The 18,624-nt window shown below is 40.2% G+C and overlaps 2 protein-coding genes across 4 annotated transcripts in view; both read right to left on the bottom strand.

Annotated features, from left to right (window-relative positions):
• Positions 1–1,131: 1,131 nt before the first annotated feature.
• Positions 1,132–4,312, bottom strand: LOC111873396 (ATP synthase subunit g, mitochondrial). The gene is made up of 3 exons (XM_023868066.2): positions 4,066–4,312; positions 3,713–3,873; positions 1,132–1,346 (listed from the first exon to the last, which is right to left on the bottom strand). Exons 1-3 carry the CDS (start codon positions 4,115–4,117, stop codon positions 1,248–1,250), a joined length of 312 nt encoding a protein of 103 aa, XP_023723834.1. The 5' UTR covers positions 4,118–4,312; the 3' UTR covers positions 1,132–1,247.
• A 2,015-nt stretch (positions 4,313–6,327) lies between these two features.
• Positions 6,328–18,624, bottom strand: part of LOC111873392 (tubulin-specific chaperone C) — an 18,054-nt gene continuing 5,757 nt past the window's right edge. The window contains exons 1-2 of one of the 3 annotated variants that reach the window (XM_023868058.2): positions 14,424–14,561; positions 6,328–7,871 (exon numbers count right to left, since the gene is read on the bottom strand). In XM_023868058.2, the coding sequence (XP_023723826.1) occupies positions 6,544–7,551 (1,008 nt within the window). In that variant the 5' untranslated portion in view covers positions 7,552–7,871; positions 14,424–14,561 and the 3' untranslated portion in view covers positions 6,328–6,543. Of the gene's footprint in view, positions 7,872–14,423; positions 14,667–18,624 lie in introns of those variants that run through there. The other 2 variants (XR_002844379.2, XM_023868060.2) reach the window with 2 other exon arrangements.

Raw genomic sequence — 18,624 nt, 5'->3', positions numbered from 1 at the left:
GCTACAGAAACGTCTGCATCGTTACCATGTTGTTACTGTACAGTCTATAAACAAATACTTGAAAATATTGTAGCGTGTTGTGTGTGTCACGCTACAAATAAATTTATGCCGTTGTTTGATATAGCGAATTTATTCCGCTCGCTCACCTTAATGGCTTCATGTCACTCACGAGTTAGTTTGATGTTACGTACATTATTAACATTACAGAAACCACATATTCCTGCCAGTTTTAATGTATATTTCTTAATCAACAAGTGTGTGACACCTGTCAAAGTTTCACACTTCTCTGGCCATTGTCTCCGTAACCGTTCAACTTTGGACATAGGGGTTTTGTGTTATATAGGCATACTTTAACATAAGGAATGCTCTCCCAAAGTCTGGCACATTCCTCCTGGGACATCCTGTATAAGGCTGTTAACAGTTAAACAAAGGGAATTAAATCATGGAGGTTGAGATGGGAGGGACATGGAACACAGATGACACTAGAACTATTTACAAAATTTCTTCAGAAAATGTCATAGCACATGACAGACCACAACCTATTTGGGAGAATATACAGAAGTGGATAAAAATATATTATTGAACTAGACTGAAATTACTGAGGATGGGGTTCAATGTTGAGGTTTTGTTGTGACCCTATACCAGGGAGTTATTAATAACCCAACATGGACAACACAAAGATCAAATGAAATGCTAGTACTTGGGAAAGTAAGTTCTAAAAACTACATTTCTGTTTAGTAGGCGTTTATACAAAAAATAAACACAGCCCCTGCCACAGTTCAGCTACTCAAATGGTATGATGTTCAATATAAGCATTTTTGAAGGACTGCAGTTTCTTTTCAAAATAATTAATGAGCAAACTTCCATCCATTTTATGGGTGAATAATTCTGCATGGTAATAGTTAACCTTTATCATCTGAAAATATGGGATCAAATTCCCCAGTACTACAGGACTGGTGGTTGTATCTAGAAAGTAGCAATATCAGTGGTTAAGAAATGTGATGCTTAGCTAACTGCACTACATGCATACGCTGCTAACAGCAGCAAAATATAGGCCAGTAAAGGTTCAATTATATAAGTAACCAAACTGACTTCCTGTTTGGTTATTCATAAATAATAGCTGCAACAAGGTTCATATTCTATAATGTATATTTAAATTTGTACACTACAAATAACATATCCACATCGACAAGTATCGCTACAACAGCATTCAGAATTCAATATAGTAATTTACAACAAAAAGTACCTCACACATGATAACCAATAATGCTCCTCTTCCCAATGCATTCACCAATGAAGAACCAAAACACAACTTCTGCTGTTACAAGAGAATTCAGCCATGCCTCCTGAAACAGTACATTAAAAAATACAGAAAGTCTGCATTTTCAGCTTTCTATTATGGGTACATGTTAGGAAAAATGGTACTTCTTCAATGACAAAAACATTAAGAAAACAGACAATAATAAATATGTAAATTTAACAGAAATAGTCTATAACAAGGAGATGCTTTATTGCCACTGCCTTTCAACTTTCCTTTAGAATATGCCATTAGGAAGGTCCAGGAAAAGCAGGTGGGACTGAAAAAATGCTGGTCTAAGCTGATGATGTGAATATACTAGGTGATAATACAGATACCATACAGAAAAACACAGAAACTTTGACCCTAGTACGATCAGTATAAAAGTAAACAGAGAGAAAACTAAGTATATGTTGCTGTCTTTATCACCAGAATGCAGGGAAAAATCATGACATTAAAGAGGTAACAGATGTTTTGAAAATGTGGCACAGTTCAGATATTTGGGAATGACTATAAAAAATCAAAACCTGATTCAGGAGGAAATTAAGAGAAGACTGATTTCAGGTAATGCTTCAATGCTTCTTACCATTCAGTCCAGAATCTTCTGTCTAAAAACATAAGAATTAGAATATACAAAACTATAATTTTGCTTGTGGTTCTGTATGGGTGTGAAAATTGGTCTCTGACATTAAGGAAGGAACACAGATTGAGGGTGTTTGAGAACTGGGTGCTTAGGAGAATATTTGGATCGAAGATAGGTGAAGTGAGAGGAGGTTGGAGAAAACTGCATAATAAGGAGCTTCATAACTTGTCCTCTTCATGAAGTACAATTAGAGTGATCAAATCAAACAGAATGAGATGGGCTGTAGCACAAACAGGGGAGAAGAGGAATGCATATAGGATACTGGTGGGAAGACCAAGATGCACAGGTGGGTAGACAATATGCAAATAGGGGAGATTGGGACTAACTCTATCTACTGAACCCAACTGAGTAGGTTTTACCTGAGGACGGGGACAGAATCCAGTCTCCAAAATGTTGTTTTTAAAAAGAAACAGGGCAGCTTTTATAAAATAGACAAGACGATGGATAATATCCAAAAACATAATACTTGTATTTACTGATCCTCCAACATAAAAAGAAAAATACTTATACAGGCAAGGTCATTACTGAACAATAAAGAACAACTCAGAGTGCCAAGTGTTCACTAAAGAGAAACTAGATGCTAGAGTTGAACACTTCCCTTGAAAATGACTTAGATTTCCTGCAGAGAAGACCAGGGTTAAAGATTCAGGTTTCATGCTAGTCTACTCTGTTTCCAAAAAAGAATTTTAATGCATGAATATGTAATTTCTACAAAGGTATAATGAATGCATACATAATATCAGGGGCCACTTCCAGCAACTGCTATGATCTGGGTAAGTTTCGCTTGTGACTTTTTGGCCTATGGGCTTATCGATTGTGCCACTGGTACAACACAGACTCAAGGACTTCATGTGAGATGCCTTCATCTCTTCCAGTAGGCTGGTTGATTTATTTAGGGCACATTCTCACATAACTTCCCTGTGCATGGACCATGCAAATAAACGAATGCAGCAATACAACAAAATGCTACATACCACCAGAAGAAAGTCATGTACTTACAGAAGTTATCCCCTATGTGCAAAGAAGTACCACTTACACAACAGTTAAAAGTAAATTAAAAGGTGCTTATTTAGGCTCCATGCCATATCTACGAGGAGGAGGTACTAGAGCAACATTAACCTCAACACTCAGTGGTAATGACTGAATAGCTTCTCACCCTGGCCACTTTAACCTCAACTGGCCAGTAGGCTGGGTGTAAACCTAAGCCAGCCTGAATGCTGTAGGGAAAAATCTCTTTCCTTACCAACCCCAATTCCTTGGTCCTCCAGCTGCTATACAGACAACAATATGTGGCTGATCAAATTTAACTGTTAGAAAGTTTTACTGAGCATAAAAATGTGAATTATGGTTTGGCACATTCTGCAGGGAATATTGAAACCACAAACATGGCTGCATTTTAAGCAATATCCATAGGCAAAATAAAATCCATTCTTCCAAATGTATTTACAGCTGTCATACCATGCTCTGGTAAGTTTAATTGGTCACCAAGGTGCTCAATGTTTGGAACTACATTAGTTTTGAACTTAGTTCAAATCTGATAAACTTTAATTCCACTGAGTGTCTTACTTCTAGTTTGCAATTTATGGTTAACCATATAAGCTTTTTGAAATTGGGAACACTGAGGAACAAACACACTGTTTTACGCACCAACTCAACAATTTTTTTAAATTCGTCTTTGTTCACCCAAAAAAACAAAGTTCAAATCGTGTGACAAGAAAGAAAAATAACGTTAACGGCTTGTCTAACGTGTCAAGAGAAATAAATATACTAACTTTTACAGTAGTTTCCTTCCACTTCCCGGTTCGGAATCCTGTGAGTAGTTTCTGTATTCCAGATCTTATCTGTGGAATATCTGCAGGAGTAGGTGGAGCCAACTCTACTTTGGCATATTTTAGAAAAAGATTAAATTTTGGCGTTGCGGTATCAACAAAACCTGCAATGAAACAGTCATGAGATACCTTCAAAGGTTTAATATCAAAATGCAAAGAAACACTTCTTGCAAAGCAAAATGTATGCCTAATATTGGTCTTCAGTAATAGCATAATACCCAGTATGGTATGTAAATGACAATGTCATTGTATTTCAAATATAAGGTAACATTTTTAAATTGTTTCTATACAAATACCTTTCACCAGAGTTGGGCCTTTGGCCACTAAAGAAGAGATAGCTTTAGCCATTATTAACTACCAGTTAATTCTCTTTCCGGAAATGCCGACCATGTTCATGGATATAAATACTGAATTTCGATGGACAGTTAAAATTATAAACATTCTAGCAAGTAGATCTCTACATCTTAATGAGACTCTTATTCAATAACAGCGACTTGATACAAATTCATTTTCGAAGCAGATTATTGCAACATTATGGAAATAAACTTGACCTAAAGATTATTACTGCAACCGACCTAAAATAATATATGTTCCTCTCACTCTCGCACACTACTGCCATCTATGACAAACATACAATGTCGACTGCGTCGACGACGAAAGTGTGCCATTGCGGAAGCTTTTAGGAGTCTTAAGATCCCTAATATGCTACTCGGCTGACCAGAAATCCATACAACTACACAAGAAATATGGGGGGAAAAAAAAACCCTCCGTGATTTCAGTCCGCAAGCGAGCTATACCGACCGAGCGACCGCCGCTTATCGGCGAAGTTTTAGTGCCTACTTTTTTCGGATAAAGGATGTCGCGAGGTCAGCGCAACGAATATTCACGGTCGTTAATTTTGGTTTTCTAGACCGGAGCCGCTATTTCCTTTTAATAGATCCTCAGTTATCATCACGGAGCTGAGTGGCCCCGTTCCAGACCCACTACTTCTCCGAAAAAATCTAGTAGCGCCGGAAATCGAACCCGGACCTCTGGATCTGTTGCCAGGAACGCAGACCACTAGACCACACAGGCGGTCTACACAAGAAATACGACGCTTCAGAATTTAACACAAGTAAATTTAAACTTCTCATGGCAATGGCAATCAGGAGTGGGTGGGATGATTCCATGAAAGGCTGGCAAATATGTTCTCTAAGTTTCAGTGGATCCTACTGCCTTGATCTTCGGATGGAGTTAACTGTAACAAGGTTTATTAATTGAGATTTTCATAATAATGAATATTCATTTCATGCTATTTTGAATTATGGGAAAACACTGCAGCATAAGTTAAGAACTGGCACAGATTTTTCCACACCTCTGTCAAGTAGCTCCCTTTGTATGTCCTCACCACTCACCATTTGCCATTTGCCAGTTTACAGGCAATGCAGTGTGGGCAGGTAGGAGTGGGTGGCCAACTTTTACATCCACAAGCCTCAGTGATCCATTCAGACATTATTGCAGTGGCAAAAGCTGCTACAAAAAGTTCAATTTTAAAATTTTCTTCTTCAAAGCCTTTCAAAATATTGTATTAATTTCTTCTAAAATTAGTGGGGGTCTCACAAATCAAAACATGCAATAAATGTGGTCATATATGCTAGGAACATTTTAGGCTTCTTACAAGCAAGAACATAATTTACTTACTCTGTATAATTGTTATATTGCATCTGATCTATACTTTTCTGTACAACAGATTCAGTATGTTAACATCCAACCTTATATTTATGCTTTTTCAAGGTAAGTAAGTAAAGGTATCCCTGTAACAGGCCGTGGAGGCCAATAGAGTTATGAGATGTTGAGGTTCCTACATTTCCAAGACAATCAGCTCATAGATGGCGGCAAGGTTGTCAGCCCTACGCTCTGGCCGCCCTTTAACCCCAAGAATATTCCTGGTACTCATTTCTGCTAGAGGCTGAGTCAACCCCAGGGCCATAGTGCAGCTGGAATGGTTAGGTCAATTGAAAAAAATCCAATGACCTCATCAGGACTTAAACCCACAACCTTCTGCCTTGTAGCATAGTGCCTCAACCAACTACGCTACCACATGCCCCCATGCTCTTGCAAGGTATTCACCAAAGAAGCAACATGAAGCTTTCATGAAAGGAAGGAAGGAAGGAAGGACACACTGAAAGTATATAACTGTTAGAAACATGTCACATAAACTTCAGAGGCAAATCATATTGACATGGGAAATCTTTCTGTTTTGACTAAATCCTGTTTGAATGGAAATGTTACAAAAAAAAAGGGTCGCATTAAGCAGATTATGCTGTAACTGACCAATAACAATGCAATGAACTGATGTGAGTTTTATAGGCGAAATGTCAAAAAGGTTTCCAAGTATTAACAGTTTGCTTTTTATTGGAGTTAGAAGGTCAAGATGGTTCCACACCTACTTCATTCTACCCTGAAGATCAAACACCTTTGACCACAAAACCCTACAAACAGTTTTCATAGCTTTATATATTATAAGTATCACCATTCAACATATTTAGGAGGGAAAATCTGTAAACAATAGGAACAAATGACCTTAGTTAAGATATTTTATTAGAAACAAAAGTTAACAGAAGCAAAAAAATATTCAAAACAACCTCATGCTGTAAAAGTATTTTAGAAGAAAATGATTTACATTCTATGCTTTCCAAAAATACAAGTTAAAAGGTCAGTGCCCTCTATCCTAATCATTTCAAAATTACATTATTACAGCTCACAATATATTTACTCCTGTATTTTACAATCAATCATACCCAATCATCTTTCATCTCATCAGCTTTCAATATATGCCAGTTTGGTGAAGGTTTATCACTTGCCAACCAGTTAAAATCATCTACCAAGTTCCAGTTATTTATATTTATATCTAAGCCTGCTATCTTAAAATGGTGCTCCATATTTTCATACTTCAAACTGTATGGCGCAAACCCCAATTGAGTTGAATCCTCAATAACAGTTCTACTAGTAACATGAGAGTACATGACACAGTGTTTTGTGTTGTGGATACGTAACTGCTGACAAGCAAGAATGAAAGTACAGTCCACACAGTCCTCAATAAACACTGATCTTGCAACTGGTCCAGACATGATTCTGCAATTGTGAAGTGATGCCATATGAAGAGTACTAGGTGAGCCAACCAGTTTGACAGTGCAGCCTACTAAATTTGTTAGTACTATATCTTTCCTGCATATAACTTCATCAGAAAGAGACAGATTCTCTTCTGTTCTACCAGAAAATCCACAGTTGTTTTCAGTGTAACCACATAAAGCCTTAAACGGTAATGTGGAAACAGGAATCGAATCTACAGTGTCTTCTATCTTTTGAAGGAATGATTCCTTTCTAGTATCACAACTTTTTTTCTTGAAACCAAATTTCTTTTTTGGCAGCAGCCTTTTGTCAAGCTCCTGCAACTTCTGTTGCAAATTCTGAATAGCTTCTTGTGATTTACGTATGTCATATTCTCGAAGATATGGTATTGAGTCAGAAGTGAATCGTTGAAGAATCAGAATATCTTTGCTGATCTTGTCAAAATGTGAGGGAAGTTTATTTTTTTCAACCTCTCCCAGATCAGCTGCATTCAAAGCACCTTCTATCTCATCTCTCTTCTGTGTGAATGTGTCAACAAAATAGCTAACCTGTTCAGTACTTAACATATTCTCTTCTTTCTTCTCTCTCTTTTCTTTCATTGCATGACGACGTTCTCTTTCACGTCTCAGTATTCTTCCTGTAACAATTTCTGCTCCACATAATTTATCCATTTCAGAATGATAAATATCTGACCACCAGGAAGTTACACACCCTTTCCACCTACTGAGTATTATATCCTTAGTTCAAATCTCAACTTATATGCGTGCCACTCTAAATCAATTCAAACTATTCTAAACGTCCATAAAATTATCCAACTACATATTCAAAACTTTTTCTTTGTTGAAAGTGGATATTTTCCAGCATCAAATTCTTCTCTGGTCTTTCGGTAGATTGGTTCTTTATCTTCAGCTGCCAGATGCTGCACATCAACTGTAGATCTGCGTTTCTGTAAAGCTTCGTTTCTGTGCAGTTTATGAACTTCAGGATGTTTCTGTAACAGTAACACAGTAGACAATAACTACTCAATTACTACTAAAGTCAGAAAACAGTACAGTTTAGTCATTTCCTCAATACAGAGAATATGTTTTGTCAGAAAAGTTTGAATACTTTTATAGCACAAATTGGGTTGCTAAAGTCACCATAGTTTTACAAATAACAGAGGTACTGTATATGATACGTGTACTGTCCCATATTTAGGAGTGACTATAGATGAGGTTTGGATTAGATGACTGGATTTATTGAATGCTGATACACACCACTCTGAACTACACATAATTACATCTCTATTGCTGATCTGCACTCTTGATAGTCCACTGCCACACACGCATGCATGCACACACACGCACACTCTCTCTCTATGGGATTCTCAGTCTTCACTAGTTGTATTTCAACACAATAGTAATACTAGTCTCACTGTAACTACATCACATGTAAAGTCTTACTTGCACCCCCTACTTCATTTCAAGTTAAATGACTTGCCTAATTCCCTAAGAGTCAGAGTTACTTTACGACTGGTGGTTTACCAACAATCAGTCTGTCTTGGTGTCAGGCCCCTGGAGGCCCACGGCCAGAGATTTTTTTCAACCGAACTCTTGTGGTAATAGTTCTTATGTAACATCCTCTCTGAAGAGAAGATGGGTTTGTCTTTTGTCAGATTCAATGTCTGCAGTAGTAAGTCATTTGTCATAATGTAAAGGATATTTACATTTCACATGTTAATAAAGTTAATAAATGTATATAAAATATATACAGGGCCTCTGTCAGTCCAGGCTCAGTACAGCAGATTATGCCTTATTTCTAGTAGCTTCTGCTACCACGGCAGTCTAGTCACTTGAACGAACGTATGCTTGACTGCCACCAAGTTTAAGCCTCTTATACTTTCCATGCTGGGCTTCGCCTTGTCCATTATTGCGAACATTTTCGTTATCATCATTTGATATGACTTCTGCTTGTTGCCTGCATAATTTTGTTATTACGTATAATCATATATGTATGGAATTTTGAAAGCCACTTGTAAATCGCGAAACGGCGCGTGATTTGGAAAAGTGCCAATGGTACGGAGAACCTTGTTTTGTAGGCGCTGCAATTTCGGTTCTTTTTTGCCATTTCTTCGTTATATAGCCTCGGGGCAGACCCACAGAAAACATAATTTTCATCATTATCCCAACAATTCCTCTATTGTTAGAGGCGTACCTGCATCGCCATTGCATAGAAACGAAAATTCTTCTGTTTTCGTTATTTGTCGCCGCGCCAATGTGTTTACTGAGCCGTTGCCTAGCAATCGACGTATGCACTGGCTCCACTATTCCGGCTTCCAGGCGTCATGTCACAACATGAAATATTAATTACTACAGCAACTGGACAGCTTACAAATATGGTTAATTTGTATTGTTAATACTGCAACATAACATCTTGAGAGACAGAAGAAACGGCTCGGTAAGCACGTTCCCGCGGCAGTGGATAGACCAGTAATGACTTATGCTTGCCCCGCCTGTGTGCCACAATGTTCTGTCCTGTCCCCATCTCTGTACAGTATATACTGTCACGTGTAGGAGGGCACGCGTGACGAATGACGGGCTCTAGTTCGGATGATTGGATTTATTAACAGCTTGGTCACACGCACTCTTTCGATTACACTCAGAGACAGCGCTATCGCTAATTTACACGCACCTCATAATCCCCTGTTGCACGCACCTTCGCATACATAAAGTCTTCTAAATGACACTTGACATCCTCACGGGCGTCCTTGTGTATTCCTGGTTCCACTTCGCTTGCTTCCGCCACTCTTCAACTACTCTTTAATTGCCTCAGGCACTGACGAATATTCTCGTTATATAACTTCCGCACTCACCACACAGAAAACAGCCTATACTGTTGGAACGTGTTTACTGAGCGATTGCCCAGCAACGGGCTCCATAGAAACCAGTTACGTGATAGCTACCACTGTTGTGTGAGTCACAGCCTAGCGTGGAGGGGTGTTTACCGAACGTCGCGTAGCGACGGGTTGGTTGGGGGTATGTGACCCCTACTTCCTACTGCGCAATCCAAACGTTCAAAGAGTTGTCGCCTAGCAACGCGCCGATACAATCAGCAACTCTCCCATTGCGCGCGTGCTCCGAGGCCTCTGTGGCTCAACAGTTCCTGCATAGAGCAAATACGCCGCAATATAATACTGTACCATGTTCGGCTACTGAAGACGCCGTTTTTATTGATAACTGATTTTATTTTCCACTTACCGGTCGTAATAATTACTTATTACACTGTTACTGATTTACACAACTTATACTCACTACACGCTAATCTCTTTAGTCTATCTTCAGTATTCTTCACATATATTTATAACATAGGAGCTATGCAAGTCTTGAGGTCACACAAGTCTCAAATCTGAGTGTGTAATATATGACCTCGAGTACTAAGGGACTAGGACCCGAAAAAGACTGCGCTGGCATGGGCCAGCAGCATATACAAAAGACAGACCCATCCTCTCGTCAGAGAGGGCGCCCATAAAAAAAAACCCGTAACTATCAAACAGTAATAAAGATCCGCTCGCAAGCCCCAGATGGGTGCTTTATGCCAAGACAGACTGGCCGACTAACCATTGGTCGTAAAATGACTCAGACTCATACAAACAAACAAACAAACAAACTCCGTCGTCTGTAGTCAGCAAGCGAACTATATCGACCGAGCGACTGCCGCTTGCCGGCGAAGTTAGTGCCAACTTTAGCGGACAGAGCGTGACGCGTGGTCAGCGCAACGAATCCCCACGGCCACTAATTTCGGTTTTCTAGACCGGACTCGGACTCATAAACAAGTAATAATATTACATGCAGGGCCTATAACTTTAAAAAAAAATGTATATTAATAATCCAATGTGGAGGCGGACCGCCTCTGTGGTCTTGTGGTCAGAGTTCCTGGCTACATATCCAGAGGTCCCAGGTTAGATTCCCGGCTCTATCAGATTTTCTGAGAAGTCTGGAATGGGGTCCACTCAACCTCGTGAGCATAACTGAGAAGCNATCGACCGAGCGACTGCCGCTTGCCGGCGAAGTTAGTGCCAACTTTAGCGGACAGAGCGTGACGCGTGGTCAGCGCAACGAATCCCCACGGCCACTAATTTCGGTTTTCTAGACCGGACTCGGACTCATAAACAAGTAATAATATTACATGCAGGGCCTATAACTTTAAAAAAAAATGTATATTAATAATCCAATGTGGAGGCGGACCGCCTCTGTGGTCTTGTGGTCAGAGTTCCTGGCTACATATCCAGAGGTCCCAGGTTAGATTCCCGGCTCTATCAGATTTTCTGAGAAGTCTGGAATGGGGTCCACTCAACCTCGTGAGCATAACTGAGAAGCTACTTGAATGGAAAAGTAGCGGCTCCGGTATAGAAAACCAAGTTTAACGGCCGTGGGGATCCGTTGCACTGACCACGCCATATCCTCTATGCGCAAAAGTTGGCACCAACTTCGANGCGCAACGAATCCCCACGGCCACTAATTTCGGTTTTCTAGACCGGACTCGGACTCATAAACAAGTAATAATATTACATGCAGGGCCTATAACTTTAAAAAAAAATGTATATTAATAATCCAATGTGGAGGCGGACCGCCTCTGTGGTCTTGTGGTCAGAGTTCCTGGCTACATATCCAGAGGTCCCAGGTTAGATTCCCGGCTCTATCAGATTTTCTGAGAAGTCTGGAATGGGGTCCACTCAACCTCGTGAGCATAACTGAGAAGCTACTTGAATGGAAAAGTAGCGGCTCCGGTATAGAAAACCAAGTTTAACGGCCGTGGGGATCCGTTGCACTGACCACGCCATATCCTCTATGCGCAAAAGTTGGCACCAACTTCGACGACAAGCGACAGTCACTCGGTCGGTATAGTTCGCTTGCGGGCTACAGGTCATGGAGTTTAGTTTAGGAGGCGGGGTCAAATACTTGCACCGTAGCCCTGCTAGTCGTAGGAGGCGACGAAAAGGGAAGTCTAGAATTTGAGACAGTAAAATATGGTTGCGAGTCCCACGGGACTCGAACACGCAGCAATTGTAAACGACAGACCCGTCCTGTCGTCAGATAGCGCCCCACATCAACAAACCTGCCAACTGTATGACAGTAATAAAAATCTGGTCGTAAGCCCCAGATGGGTGCTTTATCCTAAGATAGACTGGCCGACTGACCGTCGGTCGTAACATAAGACACAAACCGAATACAGAATCCAGGAGATATTGAAAGTTACTAGAGATGGATCAAAACGTACTGCATTTTTGAGAAGCTCACATTTATTAACGTATTTCACTCACATTATGTCCAGATAGATTTTTTCCTAAGTGTTTAAACAATGTATAGATGGATAGATCAGTCTTCATTATTTCATGTATATATAAGTTTTAATATACGCCATATGACATGAGTTATCAGTGGTTACGTAAGAGGTTGCACAAGTATTACGCTGAGTGCACTTACGGCTCCATCCACTTGCACCCTACCTTGGTCTATAGACTCCTGAACTAGTACTAGCTTGAACTAACTCTACTTCAATTCTGCTTGAGTTTTGCTTCTGCTTATATCTGTCAGACTGACCATACAGCAGACACCGCCTCCATGGGAATTCATTTTTCAACAATTCCAACAAATCGTCGAGGAAACTTGTTTACATTTCACCTGATCGCTGTGGGAACAGAGCTTCTCTGGCCGTTATAACGGAAACGTGCTATAATACTAGCAATGTTTCCATAGTTACATGAATTTATTTTCTGCTACAACAGTTCACTACGCAGATACAGTTACCATGGTAATTTCTGTGAAATGTTACGCTGAAATGTCACTTGCGGCTTCATCCATTTGTACCCTCGTATAATAATATTTTCAAAGTTAAAAAAAATCTGGTCGTGATCCTCAAGGGGCTTGGCGCCAAAACAAACCGACTGGCGGTAAACCGCCAGTCGTAAAGTGCCTGACTGATGTTACCAAGCGATGACAGGTGAAGATGAACTGAGAAGACAGCGTGCTATGGCGGATTGTGAAGTGCGTAAATTAATAAACCGGTTATAATTATTCCTACCAGTAGACGGGGTTTATGCCGGTCAAGGTAGCCGAGAGGTCTAAGGCATGCACTGTCTTCGCTCGCTCGGAAGCCGAGATCGTGGGTTCGAATCCCACTCAGGGCATGGATGTTTGTGTGCGTTTTTCTGTGTTTGTCTACAGGTAGAGGCCTTGCGACGAGCTGATCACTCGCCCAAGGAGTCCTACCGTATGTGTAAGATGGAGGAAAAAAAAACCGAAGTGAACGGAGAAGTTCATGGAGGTAGGCCTAGGCCCACTCGGGCTGATGTGCCGGGGGGGGAATGGGGTTTATAAGAGTCCAATAACGCCAATTACCAATCCAAACCCCCTGTCTAGTCATTAAATACGTGACAACTAGTGGCAGAAGTAGAATAATTGGATTGGATTGATTGAATTATTGGACTGAATTCTTTGTTGGATAATTATAGTGCCATACTACAAAAATGGACAAACGATGGAACGGCTGCAGGCCGAAATATGAACCAACCGAGAAGAAATTAATGCCATAATGAAGGCCCGTCTAGAAAAGCTGGAGGCCAATCAGGAAAAATCAGAAACTGAGATGGAGGCATACCCAGAAAGACTGCAGAACAATCGAGAAAAGGTGGAGGACAAGGAAGAGTTGGAGGCCAATCAAGGAAGAATAATGGCCACAGCGGAACAGCATAACCAACCTCCACGCGTAAGAGCCAAGCACCTGCTTACTGCCCTGCAGGGCCAGGCTTCCAATGCACAAGGAATCCCTACAGGACCGACGTTCGAGAAGAGACAAAAGATGCAGCAACAGCATAAGAGACGACATGTAAAACTGCAGCGATGTGTGGTAAGCAAGAGGGCACTAAACTAGGCCATCAAACAGATCCTAGAGCTGGAAGATGAAAAGCTAAAAGTTGGATCTTCCATGAGGCTGTGGAAAATGAGCAACATGGCATTGTGGCAGAGCCGGCCATCTCCCGAATGAAAAGACTACCAACAGCTCGTGTGCTGGCGTTGTAGGAGCACCAGCCACTGAAAGCGGTGTTTTCTATGCAATCCGTGCTAAGGCTATAAGATAAACCCATCCTCTCATCAGAAAAAAAAAAAGACTGGTCGTCAGCCTCAAGAAGCTTCGCACCAAGATGAACTAACTGGCGGTAAGTAACTCTGACTCTGAGTGTTTAGTCAGTCCCGGCCCGGAAGCCGAGAATGTGAGAAATACTTGGAACCATAGTTCAGATGCGAGACATTCGCCCGCAAGTGAGGACAGGTGCCGTTCAACACAAAACTGAGGAATCTACATGTTGAGAGCCGTTACCAGGTGACAAGTGACAATGAACTGAGAAGACTTAGTACGTGCTATAATGAATTGTGAAGTGCTTAAATTAGTGAAACAGTTATAATTACTTATAGTTACGGTTTGCTGGAGTCCAAAAACGCCAATTACCAACCGAAACATCGTGTCTAGTCGCTAAATATGTGATAACACATTAATAATTCTTTACCTTCAAATACATACTCTTATCATCTTGGGATACAAGCTTCATTAATGCATAGCCTAATCCAGTGAATCCAGTTAAATACAAAACAGATCGCAGTGCAGCCATCCCATTATCTGCTCTATCACACACTTACAATCTATGCATCACTTGGAATTTTTCCCTCTTGTTTCCATATTTTCATATCCACTTCACGGGCCTGAAGGGCTACTGGATTTGATGACACAGATTCTCCTATTCTGTAATAACCTACAATGAAAAGAAGATGAACATTACCAAGAAAACTGGTTCTTCTCAGTCCATCCAAGCAATTGCCAGGACAGTATCTTAATCAGCCTACAAGTGCTTCCTTTCCAATCCATTATTCACTACTATCCAATCATTCAAGGCTATATAATCTGGCTTGATGACAGCATCATTAAATAAATTGCACTCAAATACAAATAAAGTAAACATCCCCCACAAAAGTTCAACAGTCTTAAAACTATTATTTCCTTCAGGACACTTTTTCTATGCGAGTTAATTACTTTTTAATTTTTCAATGTTCCCAAATGTTTTAAGACTTCAAAACGTGTAATCATCCATTAACACTGACTGGTATACACATATGTATATACCTTTTATTAGACAAAAATCTGGTGCATATGTGAGCTTGACTGTGACATACCTGTCACTGAAGCTTAAATGAACATCAGATTTTTTCATCTAACTCCTGTTACTAACAAACATTATCATCCAGAAAACTGTATTTGAGCATCCTGCTGCATTAGTTGATCACTGTGTCCATGTGCATGCAATCATTCATCAATGCAGCTTCAATTATTGGTCGAATCACCACTTAGTCCATGCTTTCATGTAAATTCATGGCATATTTCAGCCATACAGGGCCATAATAAAGTATACGTGTACATGATTAACTGCATACAAGTAAACTGTTATACTGTATTGTAATATACAGTTGTAATATACTGTTAAAATAATTTAAAATTGTGTAAAATGACGTCTTGTGTGTCAGAGTGTTCATATTCCTTGTGTTTGCTTTTGCAATGATGTGTATTTTGTGGATTGAATCTTGGTTGCCTGCAATGTGCCAATAATACTGTAGTGTGTACAGCCATTGCTATGCAATGACTGCGAGTCAAGCGAATAAACTAAGGCCACTTCTAGGCAATGAATACACATGCAACAATAATAACTAGTGGAAGCAGTTTTTTCAATTTGGTCCAACAAAGGGGTTATTAGGAAGACAATTGGGGGGCGGCCCGGTCAGAAAGTATAACAGGCTTAAACTTGGTGACAGTCATGGATATGACCGTTCAAGTGACTAGACTGCCGTTGTAGCAGAAGCTACTAGAAATAGGGCATAACCTGCTGTACTGAGCCTGGGCTGCCAGAGGCCCTGTACATATTTTATATACATTTATTAACATGTTTAACATGTAAAATGTAAATATCCTTTACATTATGACAAATGACTTACTACTGCAGACAATAACTTTGACAAAAGACAGACCCGTCCTCTCGTCAGAGAGGGTGCCCCACTAAAACAAGACCAAAACTGTCAAACAGTAATAAATATCTGGTCATAAGCCCCAGATTGGCCTCGACACCAAGACTGACTGACTTACTGACCATCCGTCAGCTGCAATGTGACTTTTGAGTTTGACTTCTGGCCCAGTCAGGACTTACAGCCGGTCGCTAACATGAGACTTGACCAGTTCATGCCTGTGCAGCAGCAAATATAAACACAAAAAGTGGAGACACTGTTGGGGATGGTGTTTTGTATTCAGTCTGCCTCAAATTTATGTGTCAAGGGATAGCAGACTGGCCCTCCAGGGTGTGGAGGCGGATTCAAATCACCTTCACTGTAGCCCTGCAAGTTGTAAAAAAGCAATGGAACGAGTGCCTAAGGGTATAACTGGGCCACCGTGTTCCTGGGGAATATAAATATGGGAACCTGGCCTCCAGGTTGGGGGAATCTCGAATCTGAATTAGTAAAATGTGGTCATGAGTCCTGCAGGACCCAGACCTGAGAATTACTGTGCTGGTGAGAGCTAGCAGAAATTGTAAATGACAGACCCATCCTCTCGTCAGACAGGATTAAGGTCTATGACCGCAAGTGTTCAATTTAAAAAACAAAAGTTCTGGCCGTGAGTTTCAAAGGACCTCTCACCAAGATGAATTGATTGGCAGTAATACGGCCAGTTGTGAAGTCGTAAAACTCTAACTCTGACCCAGTCAGTTGAGATTTGAGTTCTGCAAGGGAGGCTAAGAGATGGTGCTATAGTTCAGTCGACAGTTCAGTTGTGGACTGACAGTAGTCAGTCGGACAGTAACAATGTGAGCACAAAAGCTGAAGAATCTCCATTGTTGAGAGCTGTTACCCAGCAACAACTAGTGAAGACACTGCAAGCTGGAGAATATCTAGTGTGTAGTGTACTGAAATCAGTGATAGTGCTGTAATGACTTGTAGTTCCAAGTGATCTGTATAAGTGGCCAATAAATCCATTCACCAATCCATACCCCATCTATAGTGACACATAAATCATGATAATATGTCACACATTTTATGTTTTTTATTTTGTTTTATACTATTCTGTGTTGTGTATAACTCTACCTAGGTGTTCCCTGTTGGCCAGTGTTTGTGGACGATGGCATTTCCAATAAGTGTATGACATTCTTATTACCTACGGCTGAAGCAAAACAAATATAGAACCAAGAACAAACGCAACAAATTATAACCATCCATAAAACTGACTCTGGAAAATGAACTTAAAACTCCATCCACTTTTCAGATCTTACAATACACTGTAAAGACAAAAAATTAAATATTTAAATACACAAAAGGCTCACACAAATAGATAGTATAATACATCACAATTCTTGTCACCCATATGAGCATGAACTATCATGTATCAACTACCTACTAAACAGACTACACACACATCCACTAACAAACATTAATTCTGTACAAAAACAAAATGTGCTACCTTTACATACAGATGTAAAGATGCAAGAAATCACAAAATTCTTCCAAAACACAAAAATTAAAATAACTTTCCACACAAAGAACACAATAAAAAACACATTAAGACCTCATTCACAATGAAATAAATATAGCAGAAGTGGCATTTATCAGATGAAATGTCAAGATTGCCACTAAAACACATGGGAAAGACAGGGACAACATTTAATATCAGACACGAAGAACACATATAAGCAGGGTATAAATGGTACTACAATCAACACCACTGACATTATAAGGACAGGAAAGAAATGGAAACATTGGAACGCCTTAGAGAAATAACATATTTATTTAATTAGCAAACACAACCTACTCACTCACTCAATCATGGAGCTGAGCCCTTCTTGAGAAGTGGCCAATTGTGCAGCCTATTAAGAACTTCCCAGCATTTTATGGAACCTGAAGGCACATTACCGTGTTCACAAGAGCCCTTCACTGGTCCTTATCCTGAGCCAGATCAGTCCAGTCCATACCATCCCATCCTATCTCTCGAAGATCCATTTTAATATTGTCCACCCACCTATGCCTTGGTCTTCCCAGTGGTCTCCTTCCTTCTGGCTTTCCCACCAATATCCTATAAGCATTTCTTCTCGCCCCCATTCTTGCTACATGCACTGCCCATCTCATCCTCCTTGACTTGATCATTCTAATTATACTTGGAGAAGAGTACAAGTAATGAAGCTCCTCACTGTGTAGTTTTTCCAACCTCATCATCATCAGTAATCTGTCAGACGACAGGTCCACAGTCTCTTCCAAAACAATTCCTCCACTTAATGCGATCTAGAGCTTTCTCCTTCAAATGACAGTAACCTCTTCTGTCCCCAAGGTCATCCAGCATCTTCTTACGTCTTCTTCGTCTTCTTGTCACTTCTATCCGACCCTCTATCTTTCCTTCAATAACTTCTTTTAGAAGGCAGTTTCTGCGTAATACATGACCAATCCAATTAGCCTTCCATTTTCTTATTTTGTGTAGGATATTCCTCTGCTCACTGACTCTAATTAGCACTTCTTCATTTCTCACATAATCGGTCCAACTGATCTTCTCCATCCTTCTCCAACACATTTCGAAACTTTCCAGATGTTTCTCATCTACTGTCCTAAGTGTCCATGTTTCAGCCCCATACAGAGCTATGCTCCAAATGTAGCATTTCACTAGTTTCTTCCTCAAATTTAAGTCCAATC

This window comes from Cryptotermes secundus, unplaced genomic scaffold, assembly GCF_002891405.2.
Source record: "Cryptotermes secundus unplaced genomic scaffold, Csec_1.0 scaffold22, whole genome shotgun sequence".
Classification (NCBI taxonomy): Eukaryota; Metazoa; Arthropoda; class Insecta; order Blattodea; family Kalotermitidae; genus Cryptotermes; species Cryptotermes secundus.
The sequence above is the reverse complement of the archived record's forward strand: the minus strand, read 5'-3'. Positions and strand labels throughout refer to the sequence as shown.